The 16647-nt window shown below is 44.9% G+C and overlaps 1 protein-coding gene across 4 annotated transcripts in view; it reads right to left on the reverse strand.

Annotated features, from left to right (window-relative positions):
• Nucleotides 1-16647, reverse strand: part of LOC110506108 (genetic suppressor element 1) — a 418800-nt gene that overhangs the window by 75744 nt on the left and 326409 nt on the right. The window contains exon 1 of one of the 4 annotated variants that reach the window (XM_090222431.1): nucleotides 2139-2476. The exons of the other annotated variants lie outside the window; for them this stretch is intronic. Coding sequence (XP_090078557.1) covers nucleotides 2139-2172 — 34 coding nt within the window. The 5' untranslated portion in view covers nucleotides 2173-2476. Of the gene's footprint in view, nucleotides 1-2138; nucleotides 2477-16647 lie in introns of those variants that run through there. 4 annotated transcript variants of the gene reach the window in all.

Below are 16647 nucleotides of genomic sequence, written 5' to 3' on the forward strand. Positions count from 1 at the left end.
CTATTTCCACTTCAATCCACTATTATCATCAAGTCTGATTCACACACACACTCACTCATACGGACCCATCTACAGTAGTGGGAGTGTGTGTGCTCGCGTGCGTTTGTGCGTCTGTGTGTTGTTGAATCACAGATAAATATCATAGAGCCTTCTACAGTCCTACATCCAGTATACAGTCTGAAAAGCATGTGATCTACTCTGAGTTTACATTGCCTTCATATTGTTTATAGTGATATAGCACCATCAGTAAACTGGATAGTTGACACACTATGTACAGTACACAGCTACTCCTATTACCATTACACATCATGTTAATATGGTGTCCATGTGATACCCACTCACCCCTCTCTCTTTCCATAACTCTCTCTCTCTCCCTCCCTCCCCTCTCTCTCCCTCCCTCCCTCTCCCACCCCCCCCTCTCTCTCTCTCCCTCCCTCCCCTCTCTCTCCCTCCCTCCCTCTCTCTCTCCCCCTCTCCCTCCCTCTTCCTCCCTCCCCCTCTCCCTCTCCCTCCCCCTCTCCCTCTCCCTCCCCCTCTCTCTCTCTCCCTCCCTCCCTCTCTCCCTCCCTCTTCCTCCCTCCCCCTCTCCCTCCCCCCCTCTCTCTCTCTCCCTCTCTCCCTCTCTCCCTCTCCCCCTCTCTCCCTCCACTGAGTGACCTGTTTGACTGTGAGTGGAGTTTCTTGTCTTTTCTCTGTGTCAGATTTACGAGCACACTGTGGGGGATGTAGGGGGTCGAGGGTTTCTCTCTCTCTCAGTGAAGGGGTGGAAGGGGACACTGTGATGACAGCTCCTGGGCCGGTGGAATCCCTGAATGCCAGAGAGCGGCATGCCGTCGCCCTGAACACACACACACACAAGCATGCACACATCTTACATGAGCAAACACATGGAATAAACACACACATACTTTACACAAACAAACACACATCACCACTCAACTGTCCCATTAACTACAAGTCCCCAGAGTCAGAGGTCATGGTAGGGTCACAGTAAAGAGCAGTCTGTAGCGATGCAGTGAGATTACACACACACATGCACACAGTACAACATTACTACCACACACCACATCTGATTACACACACATACACATTACACACACTCAGTCTTATCAATATCACAGATCCACACTCAAATGTAGCCAAAACACACACCATACCTACCCTCACACACCACCTACAAACAAACCCACACACACACACACAGTAGTACACATAGTAGCACACACAGTAGCACACAGTGTCAATAGCACTAATAGATCTGTGGAGTTATATATTGGTCCACACCAGAGCCTGAGCAGGTCTATTAAAAAACCCATGTCTCCCTGAGAGAGGTCTGCTGTGTGTGTGTGTGTGTGTGTCTGGCTGTCGTTGTTTAAGTGTGCGTGTGTGTGTGTGTGTGTGTGTGTGTGTTCGTGCGTGCGTGTGTGTGTGTGTGTGTGTGTGTCTGGCTGTCGTTGTTTAAGTGTGCGAGGGAGTGTGTGTGTGTCAGTGGAACAGAAGATGGCAGGGGAGTAGTGAACTGGTGGGTCACAGGGACACAGAGTGTAACGGGAGAGAAAATGAGTGGCAACACCTCTGGGTCCGCCCTGCTCATAACCTCCCATTCACCCCCTGCACTCCATGTGAACCCCCAGCAACACAATTCATAATGAAATTAACCATCAGCTCCTTTTCCACACACACACTCACACACAGCAACAGCCAGGCGCACACACACAAGCACACACACTCACATCGACAGCCAGGCACAGCAACCGCTCAGTTCACTGCTGTGACCTCGTCACGACTGCAAAGCCCTGCTCCACCCACCTCTCCTCACAAACACACACCTTCACACACACGGATACACACACACAGCCTCAGGGCTTTAAAGAAAGAGAGAGTATTCCTGGTAAAGCAGGAACTTTTCACAGGAGCTAATAAGATGGTAATCGACCGCTAGAGAAACACCATAGATATTCAAGAAACACAGCCATGCTGATAGCACACACACACCCCTCCCTCCCTCCCACACACACACACCCCTCCTTCACACACACCCCTCCCTCACACACACACACACACAGGGCTAGCGGCGGTTCTCGACCCCCCCTCAGAGTAGCAGAGTGAAAGCGGTGGCGGGTGCTGAGGCTCCTTACTGCACAAAGGACTGGAGCTCCCTGGTTCTCCCATCGCTGCATCTTCAGCCAAACCCAGCACACAGACAGAGACACAGTCAAGACACACACCATCTTCTCTTCCTCCTCTCCGTCGCTTCTCTCTCTCTCCTTTTCTTTCTGTCTCTCGCGCACACTCACTCGGTCGCTCACAAAGACCGTTTGGAGCTTATCTTACGAAGCAACACACTACACAACTCTGCCTATCTCCTCTCTCTCTCGCTCTACCCTCCTCTTTCTCTCGCTGAGTGAAAACAGAAATTCTTAGCCTAGCAGCTGCTGCGATGTCACATGACCTTCCCCCTCCTCCTCTCAACCTATAATTCCTGAGCCATTGGGAGATAACAGAGGCATGGATGCCCTGCCAAGGGGAGCGAGGGAGGGAGGGGGAGGGGGGGAGAGGAGGGGAGGGGAGACTGTGTGTGTCAGCTGCCTCTTTTTCTACACACAGCCCCAGTCGTCACATCTGACCCCCCTGTCGGGGAGAGAGGGAGGAGGAGGGGTGGTTAAATATGTGAGGTGCTGACACCCTCCCCTCCTCCTCCCTTCCTCCTCCTCTTCTTGGCTGTTAGAAAAAGAAGAGAGAAAGATAGAGAGAGAAAGAGAGACAGAGGGAGACAAAGAGACAGAGGGAGAGAAAGTGAGTGCGAGAGAGAGAGAATGTGAGTGCGAGAGAGCGAGTGTGAGAGAGAGAAAGAGAGTGCGAGAGAGAGAGAGCAAGAGAGAGAGAGAGAGAGAGAGAGAGAGAGAGAGAGAGAGAGAGAGAGAGAGAGAGAGAGAGAGAGAGAGAGAGAGAGAGAGAGAGAGAGAGAGGGAGAGAGGGAGAGACAGAAAGAGATAATGCCATAGGCTAAGGTGGAAGCTTGTTCTGGCCTGTTACTGAAACATTGCCCCCACATCTAAACTGCTAACACACACACACACACACACACACACACACACACACACACACACACTAGACAAACACACACTAAGCAAACACACACTAAGCAAACACAGCCAGGCTCATGTTCAGATACAAAAGCTTGGCTTCCAGTGGGAGAGAAAACAGCTTTGATCTGCCCTCTTTATCACCAACCGAGAGCAGATACACACTACAGTTACCTCACACAGAGCCAGTTGAGGGGTTTATACCACACACACACACACACACACACACATGTATGCACACAATACTGCTATTTTGCAATATTACTAAGAGTAAATAACAGCAGACAAGGGCAACTATAGACCTGTATCTATTTTGAGTGTGCTGTCAAAAGTGCTGAAATATACTAGCAAGAATAATATTTTAGATGAACTACAGTCTGGTTTTAGAAAGTCCCAATCCACTGACACGCCTATTGTTTTCAACTGACTTTTAACAGCAGGGCCATTGACTGGGTTAAATCCAATTTAAACAGGTAGAGACCAAATCGTGGATGTTTATAGAAAACATTCTGGTGTGAAGGGGATTAGCTGTGGGGTCCCACAGGGGAGCATCATCGGCCCTCTTCTCTTCCTGCTGTACATTGATGATATGAAATCATCTTGCTCTCGTAATTAGTTGTTGTATGTGGATGACTCTACTGGTGTCCCATAAGAACAAAGCCTCAGTAGAAGAGATCCTTAGTGCAGAGTTATCCAATATCACTAAATGGCTTTCAGATAACGAACCTTCTCTGCATCTTGGAAAAACAGAACCCATCGTATTTGGTTCCAGAGTAAAGCTTGCAGGGACCCCTTGGTTTTAGTGTCAAAGTGGACAACTCAGTGGTTACACCAAAAACTTCAGTCCGCTACCTTGGATCAGACTACGGCCCTAAAGGTTTACACAAAGATAAAGCTAAATATACCCATTCCTAGCTCGGACCTCTAAATATCTGATAGTGACACCTGGCATCTAAAGAATAAGCTACAGAGCAGACAGAACAAGCTGGTGATAGTTGTATTTAAACTCCCTCCTCGTACTCATCTGGAGGGGGAGCCTTTTCATCAGTTAGACTGGCTATCTGCAGAGAAAAAGGGTCATATTATCTCAACTTGGTTTGGGTTGTTATCATAGATAGATAGATAGATAGATAGATAGATAGATAGATAGGTAGGTAGATAGGTAGATAGATAGATAGATAGATAGATAGATAGATAGGTAGGTAGGTAGGTAGGTAGGTAGGTAGGTAGGTAGGTAGGTAGGTAGGTAGGTAGGTAGGTAGGTAGGTAGGTAGGTAGGTAGGTAGGTAGGTAGGTAGGTAGGTAGGTAGGTAGGTAGGTAGGTAGATAGATAGATCCGGTATATATCAAGGTGTTCTTACCAGAGAGACTCATCAGTCTCTGGCGTTGTATTGGTGGACATCTCTAACTTTATTTTTTACTATTTTATCTATCTATCTATCTATCTATCTATCTATCTATCTATCTCTATCTATCTATCTATCTATCTATCTATCTATCTATCTATCTATCTATCTATCTATCTATCTATCTATCTATCTATCTATCTATCTATCTATCTATCATAACAACCCAAAAGACTGAGTGTAATTGTGGTTAGACTGGGCTGGGCAGTTAAGGGTTAAAGCTGTTGGTTTCCATCTCTCCATCCCTCCCTCCTCTGGCTGTCATTGCTGGGGTGTGAATGAGTCGATTCTTTAGTCATTTCCTCCTTCGGACGCTCGCTACCTTTCTCCAAATGAGAAGGGAGGGGAGAGAGAGAGAAAAAAAGAGGCAGAGAGAACAAGAGAGAGAAATAGAGAACAAGAGAGAGAAAGATAGAACTAGAAAGACAAAGAGAAAAAGAGAGGGAGAAAGACAGAAAGCGAGATTAGTCATGAGAAAAGCAACATGGTGGCCAGTATTGTGCAAAGGGCCACTAAAACTCACGATCTGTCTCTTCTGAGAAAACACAGAGCACCCTCCCCCCTCTCTCTAGCCTCACCCATAACCTCTAAATGATTTTAGAGAAGTGACAAGCTCTTGTGCCTGTTATGTGGTTTTTCACTAGAAGCTATGTGTGAACAACCACACTCCCCAACCACACACTGTGTTCTGTGATGATGAGAGAACAGCACTAATGTAGCCCTGTGTCTCTGTGTTATCGCTCTCTGGTGGCAGGTGGTAGTATTACACCATTCTATAGGCCATCAGCATAGATGTAGAAGGGGTCAACTCCCCTTCTACAACTCATATAAGCTGGTAGCATAGAGAAATCCGTGGTGGTAGTCAAAGTCATTTTTTAACTGTAATGCAGTTGATTGGAGATGACATGAACAGGTATTGAAGTTGACATCTATACAATAATTGTACTTCGATTTTTACCTCAACATAGTGTGAAATACACACATTAACAACAGCCTAAATGTAGGATAATTTTTCTGGGGGGCAATGAGGAGATTCAGGACTTTCCCCCAAGGCCCTTTCCACGGCAATTCCATTGTTTTGGTAGAATTCGATTGACCACTTTACCGCATCTATCCCTGCCTGCTTGAAGTAGACGTTTCCCCTAACCACAGATCTAGGATCATATTACCCAACTGTAATTGGTACCTTAATATCACAGCCACTGATCTGACATGGTTTGCCTGGTCTAAATATAAGATGACATCCACGGTCAGGATGTGGAAGACTGAAGTATGATTCCATGAAACTGTGTGATCTCAGCCTTTATGTAGAGGAGGATGAAGACACAACCTCACCATGTATCAGTGATCACAGAGGAAACGTCTAGTTACCCCATGTAGGTAACAGACTAAAGTAGTGAGAGAGTTTCTGACACGCAGTGAGACCGTAGTGGAGGAAGAGGGGAGGTTTCTGGAGAGGCGGTAAAGTCTGAACAGGCTGGGTGGAAAATCAATGCAGTCGTGTTGGTGTGAGGACTGTGAAGGTAGGAGACTGTGCCCGTGTGTGTGTGTGACAGATAGATTGCCCCCAGTTTGTGAGGGTGTGGATCAATGGATGTCAGTGTTCCTGTGCCTGAAATGAAGAGAGTGTAGCACAGAGAGGAAAGGAAAGAGGAAGAAGAAGAGGAAGAGAGAGAGAAAGAATCAGGGGGGATTGGGTGAGGGTCATTTTCCCATCAGCCTTCAGCACAGCACCCTGCTGAGAGAGGCACAGCAGTAGGGCCACACACACACACACACACACAAATAGGATTAACCCAGACAATCCTTATGAAGCGGATTACAGGACACAACACAGCTGTCATAATGATAAGATAACCAGGAGACACACAACCAACCACCCCAATACTACACATTCTAAATGTACCTGTCTGAACAGTTCAATGCCAACGGTAGAAACTAAGGCCTACTGCTGAGTTCGGTGAAATACTCAAGACAATGTAGACCTACTCTTCACTGACATAAATCATCTAGATCATCCACAGTAAACACTATTGGTCACAAGGACACATCATGAGTCATGAGGACAGTGTTTTCCATGGTAGTGAGTTCTACTTCTCCTTAAACACCAGACATGAGTCATGAGGACAGTGTTTTCCATGGTAGTGAGTTCTACTTCTCCTTAAACACCAGACATGAGTCATGAGGACAGTGTTTTCCATGGTAGTGAGTTCTACTTCTCCTTAAACACCAGACATGAGTCATGAGGACAGTGTTTTCCATGGTAGTGAGTTCTACTTCTCCTTGAACAGCAGACATGAGTCATGAGGACAGTGTTTTCCATGGTAGTGAGTTCTACTTCTCCTTAAACACCAGACATGAGTCATGAGGACAGTGTTTTCCATGGTAGTGAGTTCTACTTCTCCTTAAACACCAGACATGAGTCATGAGGACAGTGTTTTCCATGGTAGTGAGTTCTACTTCTCCTTAAACACCAGACATGAGTCATGAGGACAGTGTTTTCCATGGTAGTGAGTTCTACTTCTCCTTAAACACCAGACATGAGTCATGAGGACAGTGTTTTCCATGGTAGTGAGCCCTACTTCTCCTTAAACAGCAGACATGTGTCATCACCACACGCCACACATTGCAACAGGTCTAGCTAGTGGTTCTCAGAAGGCTGGGAGAGAAGGATGTTCTTCCTGGCTGTTATACTGTCTTTGGCCAGCAGATGGAGGTGCATCATAGAGACATGGAGACTCCCATATCTACTGGGTGAAATTCCACAGTGTGCCATCACAGCAGCAAGATTTGTGACCTGTTGCCACGAGAAAAGGGCAACCAGCGAAGAACACACACCATACAACCCATATTTATGCTTATTTATTTTATCTTGTGTCCTTTAACCATTTGTACATTGTTAAAACACTGTATATATATATATATATATATATATAATATGACATTTGTAATGTCTTTATTTTGAAACTTCTGTATGTGTAATGTTTACTGTTAATTTGTATTGTTTATTTCACTTTATATATTCACTTTATATATTATCTGCCTCACTTGCTTTGGCAATGTTAACACATGTTTCCCATGCCAATAAAGCCCTTGAATTGAATTGAATTGAGAGGGAGTCCCCAGCTCTTCAGCAGCAGTTCTATAGTGAGCAGTGTGACCAGAGGCAGACCAGAGGCAGACCACTGGGTTATGGCTGACTTCAGCTTGACAGAACAGAAGTTTGACATGGAGAGAACACATATGGAGCCATTTAGGAGGAAGAACAATTCAATACATCCTTATTGAATCATCATTGGGCTATTTGTTAGTGGTGTCAATACTATAGAAATATAACTAATAGAACGGGCTTGGAACCTCTAACCCTGGAATTTTAGTGGTAAACTCATATGCTGCCTGGTATTGTGAGGCAATCATTTCCATTGTAATGTAGAATGTTAATTCAAATTATGTTAAGTAATGTGGCTCATGCAATGGAATGTCTTTTTTGTAATGTCAGTTGAGAAGATACAACAAATCACAGCCTAGATTGATGGGTACACTTCCTGGTTTTACTTCCTGCATGGCTCATATGGGCTCACTCACAATGGCCACCCACTATGCTATCACTGACTTGAATGGGGACGCCTGTTCTATTAAGTCTATTTCTATGGTCAAAACACTTGTCAACAATATGACACTGGGTCAGCAGTTCAGTAGGGGTTAAATCTCTCTGTTCTCAGTAACTTCACCACAGTAAAAGGGATTGAAGGGCTCAGTTAAACGTCACCCAGGGCACTTAATAACCCTTTCTAGGCTTCCCTGCCCTGGGGAAAAACACAACAAAGCTTTCAGAAGGAAATCCAATGAACACCACACACACAATATGACTAACTGACATTTTCTAACTAGGCAAGTAAGTTAAGAACACATTCTTTTTTTCAATGACGGCCTAGGAACAGTGGGTTAGCCGACAGATTTTTACCTTGTCAGCTTGGGGATTTGATCTAACAACCTTTCGGTTACTAGTCCAACGCTCTAACCACTAGGCTACCTGCCGACGATACAACAGTAAACAGACTGTTGTATCGTCCTGCTGTGAGAAAAGCCGATCACTAACAAACAATTGAAAAATCAACAACACACACACCCTGTTCTGCCCTCTTGCTGCATGGAATGCAGATTACACACGCACAGACAGAGTAAATCCTCTTGGCTCCTGTGTGCCCTGGCCAGTGCAGAGATAACAGTCAGGCAGCTCTAGAGGGCCGTTCATCTTTAACCAGGAAGGGATTTGACTATCAGCTAGTTAAAACAACCAATGAAGATACTTTCTGACAGACAAGCAGCCGTCTGTCTGTCTGTTTGTCTATCAGATCCAGCTGCTAGGCTGCTAAGCACACATCAAGGATCAGATCAGCCTAACATTAACCCAACTCAGTCCAGTATAGTCCTGGCTAATCTAGCCCAGCCTCCATGAGTATAACATCTCTCCTCTCTTTCCCAAACCAATATCCGATTATTAGTTTAGTACATTAGCACAGAGGAGTACTACTGGTGAAACAGACTAGCATTAAGAGCTACATGCTAGCAGCTACTGTAGTTCAGTTAACCCCACTAACAAGGGCCTCTCATCAGCCATGATCTCTGCTGCTATGGCCTCTTTGAACAAGGATCCTGGTCCTCTACAAAGACCCAGAGCTCCAGGCAGAGGAATGGCAGCTGGAGGAATTTGCCCCAGGACAGGGCACCTTACTGGGGTTAAAGAGAACACTAACACCCCTGGGAAACTCCAGGGTTGAACCTGTATGACTGAAATGGACACACACATGTAAACATGTTTAAAACCCCACACATGAACACAAACACACATACACACTAGAGGATGACCGATTAATCGGCATGGCCGAGTTTTCATAACAGTCGGTAATCAGCATTTTTGGACACTGATTATGGCCGATAACATTGCATTCCACGAGGAGACTGCGTGGCAGGCTGACTACCTGTTACGCGAGTACAGCAAGGAGCCAAGGTAAGTTGCTAGCTAGCATTAAACTTATCTTTTAAAAAAACAATCAATCTTCACATAATCACTAGTTAACTACACATGGTTGATGATATTACCAGGTTAACTAGCTTGTCTTGCGTTGCATATAATCAATGCGGTGCCTGTTAATTTATCATTGAATCACAGCCTACTTCATCAAACGGGGGATGATTTAACAAAAGCACAATCGTTGCACGAATGTACCTAACCATAAACATCAATGCCTTTCTTAAAATCAATACACAGAAGTATATTTTTTAGTAAAAAGAAATTCATGTTAGCAGGCAATATTAACTAGGGAAATTGTATCACTTCTCTTGTGTTCATTGCACCCAGAGTCGGGGTATATGAAACAGTTTGGGCCGCCTGGATCGTTGCGAACTAATTTGCCAGAATTGTACATAATTATGACATAACATTGAAGGTTGTGCAATGTAACATCAATATTTAGACTTACGGATGCCAACCGTTAGATAAAATACAGAATTGTTCCGTATTTCACTGAAAGAATAAATGTTTTGTTTTCAAAATGATAGTTTCCAGGTTTGACCATGTTAATGACCAAAGGCTCGTATTTCTGTGTTTATTACATTATACTTAAGTCTATGATTTTATATTTGATAGAGCAGTCTGACTGAGCGGTGGTAGGCAGCAGCAGGCTCGTAAGCATTCATTCAAACTTTACTGCGTTTGCCAGCAGCTCTTAGCAATGCTTGAAGCACAGCGCTGTTTATGACTTCAAGCCTATCAACTCCTGAGATTAGACTGGCAATACTAAAGTGTCTATTAGAACATAAAATAGTCAAAGGTATATGAAATACATATGGAATAGAGAGAAATAGTCAAAGGTATATGAAATACATATGGAATAGAGAGAAATAGTCAAAGGTATATGAAATACATATGGAATAGAGAGAAATAGTCAAAGGTATATGAAATACATATGGAATAGAGAGAAATAGTCAAAGGTATATGAAATACATATGGAATAGAGAGAAATAGTCAAAGGTATATGAAATACATATGGAATAGAGAGAAATAGTCAAAGGTATATGAAATACATATGGAATAGAGAGAAATAGTCAAAGGTATATGAAATACATATGGAATAGAGAGAAATAGTCAAAAGTATATGAAATACATATGGAATAGAGAGAAATAGTCAAAGGTATATGAAATACATATGGAATAGAGAGAAATAGTCGATGCGTTTTAACATGGCACATATTGCACTTTTACTTTCTTCTCCAATACCATGTATTTAAACCAAGTTGAACATGTTTCATTACTTATTTGAGGCCAAATATATTTTTATTTATGTATTATATTAAGTTAAAATATAAATGTTATTTCAGTATTGTTGTAATTGTCATTAAAAATCGTCAGATTAATCGGTATCGGCTATTTTTGGTCCTCCAATAATTGGTATTGGTATCGGCATGGAAAATCATAATCGGTCGACCTCTAACACACACACACACTTTCAGATACACCAGGATAAACATGCTCTGGTAGTTCCAGGTCAGTTTGACTTCTGAGATGAGATCTAGCCCCAGGTCTGTGTGTGTGTGTGTGTGTGTGTCTGCTCACACTCTCTCTATTACACGGCCACATCCACATCATCAAGAATATGAGATGCCATCTATAAGGCTGCTGAGCAAGACTATTAGAGATAGAGAGAGACCCAACAAAATCATGAAACAACAAAAATATCATTACTGAATTAACAAAAACATCAATGCTATTTGGCCCTAAAAAGAGAGTACACAGTGGCAGAAAACCTGACCACTGTGACTGATCCAAAATTAAGGAAAGCTTTGACTATGTACAGACTCAGTGAGTATAGCCTTGCTATTGAGAAAGGCCGCCGTAGGCGAAAATGAGGTGGAAACTGAGCAGCACTTCCTAACCTCCTGCCAAATGTATGACCATATTAGAGACACATATTTCTCTCAGATTACACAGACCCACAAAGACTTCCAAAACAAATCCAATTTTGATAAACTATCATATCTTTTGGCTCTAATACCACAGTGTGCCATCAAAACAGCACTGACATGTTGTCACAAGAAAAGGTCAACCAGTGAAGAACAAACACCATTATAAATACAACCCATGTTTTTTTTGTGAGTGTAATGTTTACTGTTAATTTTATATAGTTTATTTCCCTTTTGTTTATTATCTATTTCACTTGCTTTGGCAATGTAAACATATGTTTGTCATGCCAATTAAGCCCCTTAAATTGAAACTGAATTGAGAGAGAGAGAGAGCGAGAGAGAGAGAGAGAGAGGGTACAGTAGTTAGACAGTAGAGTATTCTAGTGTCTGTCAGTATACCTGTACTCTATCATTACCCTGCAGGCCTCCATTCACCTCCATTATAGAGTTACATCAGACAGCATGAGAGTACAGCTCCCTCTGACCCTGCACACACACGCGCACACACACACACACACACACACACACACACTCAGACGCTCACATATACACCACACCGCTCTTTGTGAAAGTGGTGCTCCTGCATTAGAGGAGAGCAGTCTTTCAGTGGGGGTCTGATCTACCAGTCTGGTCTATCAGCCCAGTGGTTGGTCTGGTCTACCAGTCTGGTCTATCAGCCCAGTGGTTGGTCTGGTCTACCAGTCTGGTCTATCAGCCAGTGGGAGTCTGGTCTACCAGTCTGGTCTATCAGCCCAGTGGTTGGTCTGGTCTACCAGTCTGGTCTATCAGCCCAGTGGGAGTCTGGTCTACCAGTCTGGTCTATCAGCCCAGTGGTTGGTCTGGTCTACCAGTCTGGTCTATCAGCCCAGTGGGAGTCTGGTCTACCAGTCTGGTCTATCAGCCCAGTGGTTGGTCTGGTCTACCAGTCTGGTCTATCAGCCCAGTGAGGGTCTGGTCTACCAGTCTGGTCTATCAGCCCAGTGGTTGGTCTGGTCTACCAGTCTGGTCTATCAGCCCAGTGGTTGGTCTGGTCTACCAGTCTGGTCTATCAGCCCAGTGGTTGGTCTGGTCTACCAGTCTGGTCTATCAGCCCAGTGGTTGGTCTGGTCTACCAGTCTGGTCTATCAGCCCAGTGGTTGGTCTGGTCTACCAGTCTGGTCTATCAGCCCAGTGGGAGTCTGGTCTACTAGTCTGGTCTATCAGCCCAGTGGGAGTCTGGTTTACCAGTCTGGACTATCAGCCCAGTGGGAGTCTGGTCTACCAGTCTGGTCTATCAGCCCAGTGGGAGTCTGGTCTACCAGTCTGGACCATCAGCCCAGTGTTCTGTGTGTGTTTTATTATTCACCACCCCTACTTCCTGTCCTCCACTCTCGCTCTGTATTTCTCCCTCCCTCCTCCTTCTCTTCTCTCCATGTGTACTTGCCTGGCTCGGCATGAAAGCACAGCAATGACAGGGACGAGGTTCTGCTTAGAAAGGATCTCTCTCTCTCCCAAACACACACACATACCGCCCAGTGTGAAACTATCTCCAGGGTATATCTACGAGCTCTCTGTCTGTTCCTCTCCTCCATGTTCCCCTCCTCCTTTCCTCCCCTCTTTCCCCCATCCTCTCTCAGACCCTGTTAATTAAACAGAGGTTCTCCTTAGGTTGTAGAATGACACATACACAAAGTATTGTGACGCATACACAAAGTATTGTGACGCATACACAAAGTATTCTGACACATACACAAAGTATTCTGACACATACACAAAGTATTGTGGCGCATACACAAAGTATTCTGACACATACACAAAGTATTCTGACACATACACAAAGTATTGTGACACATACACAAAGTTTTCTGACACATACACAAAGTATTGTGACGCATACACAAAGTATTCTGACACATACATTAAGTATTCTGACACAAAGTATTCTGATACAAACACAAAGTATTGTGACGCATACACAAAGTATTCTGACACATACATAAAGTATTCTGACACAAAGTATTCTGACACAAAGTATTCTGACACATACATAAAGTATTCTGACAAAGTATTCTGACACAAAGTATTCTGACACATACATAAAGTATTCTGACAAAAAGTATTCTGACACATACATAAAGTATTCTGACACAAAGTATTCTGACACATACATAAAGTATTCTGACAAAGTATTCTGACACAAAGTATTCTGACACATACATAAAGTATTCTGACACAAAGTATTCTGACACATACACAAAGTATTCTGACACAAAGTATTCTGACATACACAAAGTATTCTGACACATACACAAAGTATTCTGACACATACACAAGATATTCTGACACAAAGTATTCTGACATACACAAAGTATTCTGACACATACACAAAGTATTCTGACACAAAGTATTCTGACACACACAAAGTATTCTGACACATACACAAAGTATTCTGACACAAAGTATTCTGACATACACAACGTATTCTGACACATACACAAAGTATTCTGACACATACACAAAGTATTCTGACACAAACTATTCTGACACATACACAAAGTATTCTGACACATTCATAAAGTATTCTGACACACAGAAAGTATTCTGACACATACACAAAGTATTCTGACACATACATACAGTATTCTGACACAAAGTATTCTGACACATACATAAAGTATTCTGACACAAAGTATTCTGACACATACATAAAGTATTCTGACACACAGAAAGTATTCTGACACATACACAAAGTATTCTGACACATACATACAGTATTCTGACACAAAGTATTCTGACACATACATAAAGTGTTCTGACACAAAGTATTCTGACACATACATAAAGTATTCTGACACATACATACAGTATTCTGACACAAAGTATTCTGACACATACATAAAGTGTTCTGACACAAAGTATTCTGACACATACACAAAGTATTCTGACACATACATACAGTATTCTGACACAAAGTATTCTGACACATACATAAAGTGTTCTGACACAAAGTATTCTGACACATACATAAAGTATTCTGACACACAGAAAGTATTCTGACACATACACAAAGTATTCTGACACATACATAAAGTATTCTGACACACATAAAGTATTCTGACACATACACAAAGTATTCTGACACATACATAAAGTGTTCTGACACAAAGTATTCTGACACATACATAAAGTATTCTGACACAAAGTATTCTGACACATACATAAAGTATTCTGACACAGTGTATATGTGTCAGTATTCTCTGAAACAGCAGTGTGGGCGTATGACACATCAGCTTGGTAACCACACACACACACACACATACACTCACTCACTCACTCACGCACACACAGAGAGAAACCCAATTACACACATACCCTTCACTCACACACTGTGTCTTTGTCTCTGGAGCCAGACCCAGGGCCTTGGCTGGCGTCTGAGATGCTGTGGCTAATGTGGGGTAGATGGCCCACTGCTCCCCTGGTGGTGGAGCCAGACCCAGGGCCTTGGCTGGCGTCTGAGATGCTGTGGCTAATGTGGGGTAGATGGCCCACTGCTCCCCTGGTGGTGGAGCCAGACCCAGGGCCTTGGCTGGCGTCTGAGATGCTGTGGCTAATGTGGGGTAGATGGCCCACTGCTCCCCTGGTGGTGGAGCCAGACCCAGGGCCTTGGCTGGCGTCTGAGATGCTGTGGCTAATGTGGGGTAGATGGCCCACTGCTCCCCTGGTGGTGGAGCCAGACCCAGGGCCTTGGCTGGCGTCTGAGATGCTGTGGCTAATGTGGGGTAGATGGCCCACTGCTCCCCTGGTGGTGGAGCCAGACCCAGGGCCTTGGCTGGCGTCTGAGATGCTGTGGCTAATGTGGGGTAGATGGCCCACTGCTCCCCTGGTGGTGGAGCCAGACCCAGGGCCTTGGCTGGCGTCTGAGATGCTGTGGCTAATGTGGGGTAGATGGCCCACTGCTCCCCTGGTGGTGGAGCCAGACCCAGGGCCTTGGCTGGCGTCTGAGATGCTGTGGCTAATGTGGGGTAGATGGCCCACTGCTCCCCTGGTGGTGCAGCCAGACCCAGGGCCTTGGCTGGCGTCTGAGATGCAGTGGCTAATGTGGGGTAGATGGCCCACTGCTCCCCTGGTGGTGGAGCCAGACCCAGGGCCTTGGCTGGCATCTGAGATGCTGTGGCTAATGTGGGGTAGATGGCCCACTGCTCCCCTGGTGGTTGAGCCAGACCCAGGGCCTTTGCTGGCATCTGAGATGCTGTGGCTAATGTGGGGTAGATGGCCCACTGCTCCCCTGGTGGTGGAGCCAGACCCAGGGCCTTGGCTGGCGTCTGAGATGCTGTGGCTAATGTGGGGTAGATGGCCCACTGCTCCCCTGGTGGTGGAGCCAGACCCAGCCCAGCTGATAGCAGGCAGCCCAGAGCTGAGAGCTACTGGGCTCCGGGCCTGGAGTGGTAGAGCATGCACCTGCTCCCATCATGGAGGCTCCAACTGACACACACTAACACACACACTCAAGAGACACAAAAAGACACACACACACACACACACGTAGACGCACAAATACAAACACCAAAGGCAGAATCACAGAGCAAGACAAACAGCATACCCAAATACACCCAAAACAGACAGACACAAACACTGACACACATTACGACATAGACAAAGGCACAGACACATCACAAGGCCCAGCCAGCTGTGGAGCTTATCATGGTAACTGCACCTGCCAGCCTCTCCAGTCTACCTCCAGCAATGACATCTCTCCTCAACCACAGTCATACCCCACACTACATCCTTACTCACACTGAACCATACACCACTATGTACACTACTGTTGTTCTTGTTGTCTCTGCTGGTCATCTCTTTACCCAGACTGCCTCTCTCTCCCCCGACTAATCTCCTTCACTCGTCCCCTCCCTCTCCCCTTCGCTCAACCCCTCCTTTCTCTCTCTGTCGCTCTGATGAAGTGTGTAGGGTTATGGTTGGCTAATTATCTCTCCCTGTGCTCTGCCAGGGACAGGGATCCATGGTGACTCCACAAGGAGTCACACACACACACACACACACACACACTTACAGCCTCACAGCCTGGCTACTCACTGCAACGACCACCCTCTGCTATTGGGGGAAGGGTCGGGGTCTACTCTCTGTGTGTGTGTGTGTGTGTGTGTGTGTGTGTGTGTGTGTGTGTGTGTGTGTGTGTGTGTGTGTGTGTGTGTCTT

The sequence above is a fragment of the Oncorhynchus mykiss genome, chromosome 26, assembly GCF_057628025.1.
Source record: "Oncorhynchus mykiss isolate SJ-2025 chromosome 26, ASM5762802v1, whole genome shotgun sequence".
NCBI classification, from domain to species: Eukaryota; Metazoa; Chordata; class Actinopteri; order Salmoniformes; family Salmonidae; genus Oncorhynchus; species Oncorhynchus mykiss.